General features: G+C 36.1%; 1 protein-coding gene across 1 annotated transcript; it reads left to right on the forward strand.

Annotated features, from left to right (window-relative positions):
• The first annotated feature begins 1,005 nt into the window (after window positions 1–1,005).
• Window positions 1,006–10,193, forward strand: nme4 (NME/NM23 nucleoside diphosphate kinase 4). Its single transcript, XM_073848743.1, has 5 exons — window positions 1,006–1,203; window positions 6,964–7,094; window positions 7,166–7,267; window positions 8,539–8,651; window positions 8,820–10,193. The coding sequence occupies exons 1-5, from the start codon at window positions 1,098–1,100 to the stop codon at window positions 8,938–8,940; spliced, it is 573 nt and encodes a 190-aa protein (XP_073704844.1). The 5' UTR covers window positions 1,006–1,097; the 3' UTR covers window positions 8,941–10,193.
• The last annotated feature ends 257 nt before the right edge of the window (window positions 10,194–10,450 follow it).

Here is a 10,450-nt window from a genome sequence, read left to right on the forward strand (position 1 = left end):
GACCTTCTATGATCCAGTTCATCCATACTAATAAGCAAAAATTACTCAAGATAATCTAACATTTGTTTTCCTTTTTTATTGCTAAAGAGTTGACATTTTTCTTCTGCGGTCTACTGTACAGACGTGAATTTACTTTTCTCTAAGCCTGAGGCTTTTGGTGTAAAAAGGCTTTTACATTTGCCAAAAATAGAACTTTTTATATTAAAAACAATCAAGCATGCCCTGCTCAGATTTAAAAAGTAATGCAAAAGTAACATAACGCATTACTTTCCATAAAAAGTAACTAGGTAGCATAATTATTTAATTTTTTAGGGAGTAACTCAATATTGTGATGCATTACTTTTAAAAGTAGCTTTCCTCAACACTGCATGCAATTATATTAAATTCTCTCTTTATAATACCATCTTAAATATTTTAATACCCTTTCTATGTTGTCGGTCTCATTATCAGTGATCAAGGCTGAGGTTATAGCCATTTCCTGTTATCAGGTGATCAGCTAATGTGATTGGATCGTCTGTTTGAAATGATCAAAAGTAGTCCGTTCAGTTTGTGTTTGTCCTCCTGCAAAGATTAACATTTGTTGTTTTGTCTTTTTGCCAGGCATCGATTCATGTGTTTGTCCTTCGCCCTAACTTCACTTTTGGGACAAAATATCTAAATGCCCCCTGAAGTTAAAATAAAACATCTATATGCAGACCTTTTACGCATAATAAAATAGTTCATCTTAAGTACAAAGTGTTCATTCAGTGTCACAAACGTTCCGTTTTTCTTCAGCTGGCTTTTTCGCTCGTGTGTGTATATTTCATGCCTCTCCAAACAGGAAATGGTGTTAATTAAGAGGTTGTGTTTGTGCACGTGATGACCAGTAATCTCACTGTAATTTGCGGGGCTCTTTTTTCCCATGATACACACACGCGCGCGCGCACGCCTCATCTGAATACATGATGATTGGACGCTTGACTTTGACCTGTCAGGTGAACGACCGCGCATTTGCGTGCGTGCGTGTGTAACGGTCCGGGGGTTAAAAGCACCGGACCGCTCATAAGTTTTGGAGTTGTTGAAGCGCTACTCGGTGAAGTTTTGGGAAGAATTTGACTATGGCAGCAAAATTTGCTCTCTGCGTCCACGTAGCGCGAGCGGTCACACGGACTTCCACGCGCGTTTTGGGAAACGGACACGCGCGCAGCCTCAGCAGTGACACAGGTTTGCTTACTGTACAAATAAACCCGTCTCTCTGTATGTATCCATCCCATAGCAGGATATAACTGGTGAAGAAACTGATTTGAATACATTTCTTTAAGGTGCAGGTTTGTGTCAGGGTTAACTAGAAGTACCATGTTCTTCGACAGTTACCATGGAAAATATCTTCCGTTAGAACTTTGGCTAAAGTTCTAAACAATGTTAATAGAACGTTCGTTCAGTGTTATCTGGTCTTTTGCCTCGTCCTCAAAACGTCATTATTTTTCTGAAGCATTGTTGTTGGACCTTTTTTAATGTTACTATTTATTAGTTTAACATGTTTCAGAGAACATTTAAAAGTAGCTAACATTCCCATAATGTTTGCAAAACAATAAAATTAAGTTAAAATGGAACGTTATTGTCTGTAATAGAGATCGACCGATATGGGTTTTTCTATAACCGATGCCGATGTTTAGAGGTCATGGTCAGCTGATTTTTTTTGGCTGATTTTTAGGGCCGATATCTTGAAGTTCTCCCCTTTATTTGCATGCTTTAACCAAACAAATCAAACTGACCAAGTATTAAATATATAAAACTAATAATATAAAAACTGTCAATCATTTACATAAAAGTTTAAGGGCTGAGATTAATGTTAAACTTTAATGTTTTAAATATAAAATTTTGAATACAGAAAATTTAAATGATTTATATAACTGAGAGGACCTGCCAGCAGATGGCGGCAAGACACTGATTTAATTACTGAATCATATCATTCATTTGATTCGCTCGAACAGTTGATTCATTCCTGAATAAAGCAAATGACTCTCTTTATGAATGAGAAATTGAATCATTTCACTAGATTCGTTTAAAAACCCACGTTCATTCATAAACGAAACACCGCAGTGTTTAAATGGAGATGCACAGCGGCTCAGTTGTGACTTGTTTCAGAATACTTTTGACGACAAAAGAGAGCAAAATCTTACTTTTGATGACGAAATAAAGCAAAATCAGGCAATAGTGTAATCTGCCCGCCACCCACCTGCACCTATATTTTTCTCCGATTTAGCAAACCGCACACGATCTTCCTATTCCTATTATTCTAATTCTTAGTTTTTTATGATGATATGATGAATGGATGGTTCATTTAAACAGTTGATCTTCACATCGCTGCAGACTTATATAGGCTTAATCACTCGTGCTTTTAAGCCAAATCCATGCTGAAACAAAATAACGTTTACTGACATCTGGACGTGACTATAGTTTTAAACTCGCAGTATCTGGGGTGACGGAGAGGACGGTCGCATCAGGTGCAATCATCAAAATATATTTAAAAGGAAGCTCGAGCCACGGCCCTGACCACATAACTATTTTAGAAAATAGTTAATGTTTACATTATTATTGATTTATCTCATCCACGCGCGACCCAGCCACAAGTAATTAGAATGCATTTTTTTTATTTCCACCGCACCAATAACACGGGGCTGCCCGCAGACGTGCCTGACTTTAAATTGGCGCTACTAAACATGAAAATCGGCCGATGCCGATATATTAAAAAATGGCAAATATCGGCCCGATATATCGCCCGACGATATATCGGTTGACCTCTAGTCTGTAATAGTGTCTCCAATGGTCACATATCCTATGAAAGCGTTTTCTAAAACATTTCAGATGTTTACGTTTTAAACGTTCAGAGAATATATTCAAATAACGGTTTGAAAATAAAATTTCCATTACTTATTGGGAAATGTTCTTAGAATATATTTTATTTAAAGGGGATATTTATAGATGTGTACAGTCTCAGCTAACAGGGAACGTTTTCAGATCTCAAAGTTATAAGCAAATGCTTTTCAGAATGATTGTTTAAAGTTATCTGGTCTTTAATAATGCTCTCAAAATGTTAGCACAGAAACATTTTTTTTAGCTGGACGTTCGTCTGTCATTTTTAAAATGTTACTACTTCGGAATGCTCAAAAACATTACATTGTAACACTCCCATAATGTTTATAAAATATAAAATGGAATGTTCCTTTAACTTTCATATAAACAGAACCTTTAGAAGTAACGTTTTCTTAACTTCCATAGCGTTGTCAAAACGTTCCTAAAACGTTTTTTTTTGTTTGTTTGTTTAGCTGCAATAGTAATGCTACACTACACAAATAGTGAAAAGGTCAATGCGACTACAATTATTTTAGGACATGTACCATGTTGGTACTTTAGAGAACCATGTAAATACCATGGTTTTACATTTGATATAATTACTATACCATTCAAATGCTAGAGTACTGTTTTATATTAGGAATGTAACAATATCAAAATCTCACGATGCGATAATATCACAATATCAAGTCAACGATACAATATTTATTGCGATATTTAAAAAAAAAGACAAATAACGAATTAGGGGAAAAATTGACAATTTTGTACATTTTTAAGTTAAATTATTTTATCGAATGAACTTTGAGAGTTCAAAATTAAGAGCTCCAACCCATGTTCACTAAGAAAATTAAAGTCAGAAAAAAGTTAGTTACTATCTCAGTCTAAATTGCATTCACAATGGTGTTTAGGAACCCAAACAAATTAGAATATAATAATAACAAAAACAACATATATTGTAAAACAATTGTACTCTAAAATAAATGAAAATTAATATTTCATAAATATATTATTTAGGCTTTACACTACAGTAGGGAAAATAAACTACTTCTTTCCTAATTTCTACACTTGAAAGAGATATTTTAAATTTAGAAAAAATTATTCAAACCACTAGCTGTCAGCAATTCATACTGCACTTTTACGCTTTTATTTTACAAAGTAATTCATTTAGGCTTACAAAATTATAAATTTAGGCTTAATAAACGAGTTAATCACTCTGAATGGAGCCGTTCTGAGTTGCGGAAAACACTGAATAAGTGAAAAATAATGGACATAGATTTGCACCAGACCTTTAAAAGTAAACAAAAACATGCACAGACAAATCCAAATTACACCCTGTGACTCGTGACGATACATTGATGTCCTAAGACACGAAACGATCGGTTTTTGCAAGAAACTGAACAGTATTTATATCATTTTTTACCTTTGATACACAGCCACGTCCATCTGTCCTGAACACGAGTTTATCATCCGGCTCGTTACACATGTACACGCTCTGGCGTAGTATACGAAAACGCCGTAAGGGGAAATCGGTGAAAAGTTCCGGATGAGTTTGAGCAAGCAAACGTAATCTTTTAGCTTTAAATCGGTTTGAACAACCAAGATAAGCACAAGTAATTACCATTTTGAAAAGCTGCTATACCCACAATCTCTGTGCACTGTGTAAACAATGAGTGTTGTACACAAGCGACAGATCGCTTCAGGCGTATGCGTATACTACGCCAGTGCACGTTCACACGTAACAAGCCTGATGCTAAACTCGTGCTCAGGACAGATGGACGTGGCTGTTTATCAAAGGTAAAAAATGATATAAATACTGTTCAGATTTTCACACGTAATTCACGGAACCAGAGAATGTCTGACGGAACTTATGGTCGCAGGTCAGTCGTCATCATGTTAAGCCCGCCCACCGACTCGTGATTGGCCCGGTACATCTTGGATTTTTCGAGATCTGAAGTGAATTGAGATACTAGGAGAGGCTAGGCTACCGTTCTCCTGTTCTGGTGATATCACTTTTAGCATAGCTTAGCATAGATCATTGAATCCTATGAGACCAATAGCATCGCGTTCAAAAATGACCATCGAGTTTCGATATTTGTCCTATTTAAAACTTGACTCTTCTGTAGTTATATCGTGTACTAATACCGGCGAAAATTGTAAAGCTGCGATTTTCTAGGCCGATAAGATTAGGAACTACACTCCCATTCCGGCGTAATAGTCAAGGGAGTTTGCTGCTGTAATATGGACGCAGCAGGCGCAGTAATATCACACAGCGCTTGAAAATAGTTCCCAGCTAAGTTAGCATTTGCACATGTGCTGCGTGATATTACTGCGCCTGCTTCAGCCATTTTGACAGATACTGTGCCAAAGCATGGCCCAAAATATAACTTGAAAGACCTTTTATGTTAGAATAAGAAGTTAGAAATATTTTAAAAACTACAATTTTTGCTCGGAAGACCTATCATATTGTCATGTGACAACGATAATATCAAGACAGTTTTGCTATCGCAATATCACGATATTAATAATGCCGTAACACCCCAATTTTATATATATATATATATTTCAATATTATGGTATCTGTTGAAATACCAAGATATATGAATATAGTAATCATGGTATATATAAAAGTATGTACCACTGCATAACCATTCAACAGCATTACCATATGTGACCCTGGAGCACAAAACCTTAAGTCTTAAGTCGCTGGGGTATATTTGTAGCAATAGCCAAAAATACATTGCATGGGTCAAAATTATTGATTTTTCTTTTATGCCAAAAATCATTAGGAAATTAAGTAAAGATCATGTTCCATGAAGATTTCTTGTAAAATTCCTACTGTAAATATATAAAAATGTAATTTTTGATTAGTAATATGCATTGTTAAGAACTTAATTTGGACAACTTTAAAGGTGATTTTCTCAGTATTTTGATTTTTTTGCACCCTCAGATTCCAGATTTTCAAATAGATGTATCTCGGCCAAATATTGTCCTATCCTAACAAACCATACATCAGTAGAAAGCTTATTTGTTGAGCTTTCATATGTTGTATACATCTCAGTTTTGTCAAATTTAACCTTATGACTGGTTTTGTGGTCCAGGGTCACATATATTGTATACAATTTTCATTTAGAGGATATTTTTTACATTTACCATAGAATAAAAGTTGCACATGATCTGTTTCACTAATATCACACAAGCTGTGCTCCGTGCTGGCGTGATCAATGATTGGTTAAATGTTTTCACGTGTGCGAGTGCTGACTGCATTAGGTTAGACGAGAGCTTGTGCAAGTTATTGTCTCGCTTAATAGATTTAGTCGCACGGGTCAAAATTGCAGTGGTTTCTGCATCACATGCCAAAACACAAATGAAAGACACAAGCATGTTCACCATAATGAGCGTAAAAATACTTGCATCTCAAACCTAAAGAGACTAAATTTACCAGGGTTAAGCACAGGAAATTACACATTGTTTTGCATTTCAGTTAATACATACAAAAATGTATAATAATACTGTGGTATTTTTATAAGAGACAGTTATTTTATCATTTTTTAGACAGCTGACTAATAACTCCAGAGACCTTTCTGAAGGCTAATCTCAGTGCTATATCTAATGCATCCTTGGCAGTCTGTGGAGGTCAAAGCCAGAGCACATGAGCTTGTTCTGTGTGGAACGACCTTCATTTGATCAAGCATCAACAAAACGACTGTAAGCGTGGCCACGTGTCACATTTGCAGGACCTTTTCTTTTAAAATCAGTCCTTTAGAAGAGATTGTCATGGGACACATCATTGATCTGGATTTGCCTAGTGATGTAAATGTAAAATCACACTGTTCCTGCAATTAATATTTACAAATGATTCTAAATGACCAATGACTTAGTGTTAATGACAGGAAGCTTCTAGTGTAGTTTCGACACTTTTTATGCTTAAGATCTCAACAGGATGAGATTTATTTACTTACATGGGACAATATGTAAAATATCGAATTAATCTCATTATTTGAATATTCATATTTTTGTGTTTCACACTTTGGCAGTAGATGGCGCTGTTAGCTTTTTTCTCTAACAAATTCATCCATAACCAAATGCATGAAAATGCACATGCATTAATCTGTTTTTGACCTGCTTTAGATTTTTCTGGCGTTAAAGAACGGACTTTGGTAGCCGTGAAGCCCGACGGCGTTCAGAGGCGTCTGATTGGTGAGGTCATCAAACGCTTTGAGCAGCGAGGATTTCGATTGGTGGGTTTGAAGATGCTGCAGGTGAGTTATTCATTTAGATCACATTAATGACTGTTTGTGATGTGTTTCTACATGATTTGTCTATTTTTCAGGCTTCTGACAAGCTTTTAGCTCAGCATTACGTCTCGCTGCAGAGGAAACCCTTCTACTCCAGCCTGCTGTACTACATGACCTCTGGCCCCATAGTCGCCATGGTATGGACCATTCAAACGGCTACGCTTCAGCATCACGGCCTGTTACGAATGTCATATTACTCTCTAATACACAGTGTTTTTGCATTATGCAAATTATTCATTAAATAATATAACCTACTTCCGAGTATAATACTGGATACCACAATGCAGTACACTTTGGTTTACACTGTGATAAATGAGTAAATCTGACAAAAAAAATTATAATTTTTTAGAAATCCAATACAATAAATAAAAGGTTGTACAGTTGAGATCAAAAGTTTAAATCCTCCTTTCAGAAACTGCAAAATGTTAGTTATTTTACTAAAATAAGAGGGAACATACAAAATGCATGTTATTGTTTGTTTAATTCTGACCTGATTAAGATATTTTACAGGAAAGAAGTTTACATATCTGTTCAAAAGTTTACATCCCTGAATACCTAATTCTTAATACTGTGTTGTTGCCTGAATGATCCACAGCTGTGTTTTTTTTTTTTTTTGTTTAGTGACAGTTGTTCATGAGTCCCTTGTTTGTCCTGAACTATTAAACTGCCTGCTGTTCTTCAGAAAAATTCTTCAGGTTCCACAAATTCTGTTTTGTCAGCATTTTTGTGTATTTGAACCCTTTCCAACAATGACTGTATGGTTTGGAGATCCATCTTTTCACACTGAGGACAACTGAGGGACTCATATGCAACTACTACAGACAGTTCAAACACTCACTGATGCTCCAGAAGGAAACACAATGCACTAATCAGATGGGGTGAAAACTTTTGAACAGAATAAAGATTTTTCTTATTTTGTCTAAGTATCAAATTTTTTCACTTAGTACTGTCCTTCAGAAGCTACAGAAGCTACAGAAGATACTTACATGTTTTCCAGAAGACAAAATCAGTTAAATTTACCCAGATCTTCAAAAAGCTCAAATTCAAAAAGTTTTCACCCCTTGCCTGTTTCCTTCTGGAGCATCAGTGAGTGTTTAAATCTTCAGTAATAGTTGCATATGAGTCCCTCAGTGTGACAAAAAAAAAAAAAAGATGGATCTCAAAATCATACAGTTATTGTTGGAAAGGGTTCAAATACACAAAAAGAATTTGTGAGACCTGAAGGATTTTTCTGAAGAACAGCAGGCGGTTTAACTGCTCAGGACAAACAAGGGACTCGTGAACAACTATCACTAAACAAAAAAACACAGCTGTGGATCATACAGGTGAGAACACAGTATTAAGAATCAAGGGGATGTCATGAACATCGACAAGTTGAAATTCACATTCCTCATTGGTTCGTTTTCAGGTGTGGGAGGGGCATAATGTAGTGAGTTCATCACGTAAGCTGGTGGGAGACACAGACCCTGCTGAAGCTGCACCGGGAACTATTAGAGGAGATTTTAGCGTTCACATCAGCAGGTATTTACATGCACTCATTATTCTGAGTGGACAATTAGTGCCTACTGCACACTATATAGTGTCCACTATTATTCCAAACACAGCCACACACTTATAAATCAATACACTTTTAGTATGTATATGAGTCGCACGGATGAAATGACTTTCACCACTGTTAAATTCATTCAGAAATGTGGTCCATGCATCTGATTCTGTGGAAGGAGCGGAGCGGGAGATTTCACTCTGGTTTCATCGCTCAGAGCTCATCGACATGGAGGGATGTGATCATAAAAGCATTTACCACATATGAGGGTCAGTTTGTGACGCCTATGTGTTGAACTCTCATTGGGGTTGATTTCAGCTCAATTTCCTTAATAGCACATAAAATGCGGATTATATGCAGTTTTGAACTGCAAATGATATGCTATCATTTTAGAATGATCTGATGTAAATAGGTTTAAATGTTATATTTTACATTATAAATATTAAAAAATAAATTTTAATAACAAAAGGTGGCCTTAAATATTTTCAGATAGACTAATTTTGCTTTGACGCACGAGTCTTAATAGTTCCTAATTGTTTCTAAAAAGCAACTTTTGTTGTTTTAACTGAACATAAGCAGTGGTCACACACGCACAGTGCAGATCAATATAACTAACTTCTATAAACTATATACTATAATGCCTTATCAGTTTAAAGCGGTCATCGGATGCAAAACTAACTTTTCAAGTTGTTTGAACATGAGTGTGGGCAGTTTGTGTACACAGCCACCCTACAATGATAAAAACCCACCCAGTGGTATTTTTTTAATCTTTAAAAGTAATATCCCCTTTTCAAAATCAGGTCATTCTCAGCTTCTTGTCGTTGTGACCAAACACGGTTGATTGACATGAGCGTCTTACCTTAGACCCGCCCTCACCGAGCTAAAACAGTCCGAATACGATCGCCATTGTGTGATTCGGGTGCAGAGGAAGACTCTAATTGAGCGATTGAGGTGTTCTGTTGTTGGATGTAATAATGAACATAGCAGTAGCCATTTACTCCCGACATCTGAGCCGCTGAAGAGGCAGAGGACAACGTTACTTTCATTTTTAAAAGGAAAGTGCCAATCCCGATCTACATATGCGTCTATGTCTGTTAAACACGGCTAAATGCTGCTAAAGTAAACATTACAGCTCGTAATCCCTCAGCAGAGAGGGGCGGGGCAAGTAGAGCTCATTTGCATTTAAAGGGCCCATGCAATAAAATGAGCTGATATTTTGCAGAGCTGATTTTGACAAGGTAAAAGGGTGTTTTTTTACACTACTATTGAGATTTTTTTAACCAAAGTATATTAGAGACTTTTCATTAAGACCCTAAAGAATCGTATGGAAAATGGGCATCCGATCACCCCTTTAAGAAAAAAACAACAACTTGGATTTTACTGACAAGCAGATGCTTGTCATCTAAACCCAGTCCCTTCACTCAGGGGAAAATGCATTAAAAGTGCATTAAATAATTATTTATAGACTGTTAATTTAATGTGACAATGGTGCATCAAATAAATACCTGATGTAACACAAATATGGTTTGTTGTGTGAATATACTTACTTGCATGATCAACCCACTTCAAGAAACTGTTCAGCCAAAAATAAAAATTCTGATCATTTGCTCATTAATGCATCCTTTGTAGTGAATGGGTGCGATCAGAATGAGAGTCCAAACAGCTGATAAAAACATCACAATAATCCACTAGTAATCCATCAATTAACATCTTGTTGAAGTGGAAAACTGCATGTTTGTAAAAAAAAACAAATCCATTAAGACATTCTGACTTCCTC

The sequence above is a fragment of the Garra rufa genome, chromosome 1, assembly GCF_049309525.1.
Source record: "Garra rufa chromosome 1, GarRuf1.0, whole genome shotgun sequence".
In the NCBI taxonomy this organism is placed as follows: Eukaryota; Metazoa; Chordata; class Actinopteri; order Cypriniformes; family Cyprinidae; genus Garra; species Garra rufa.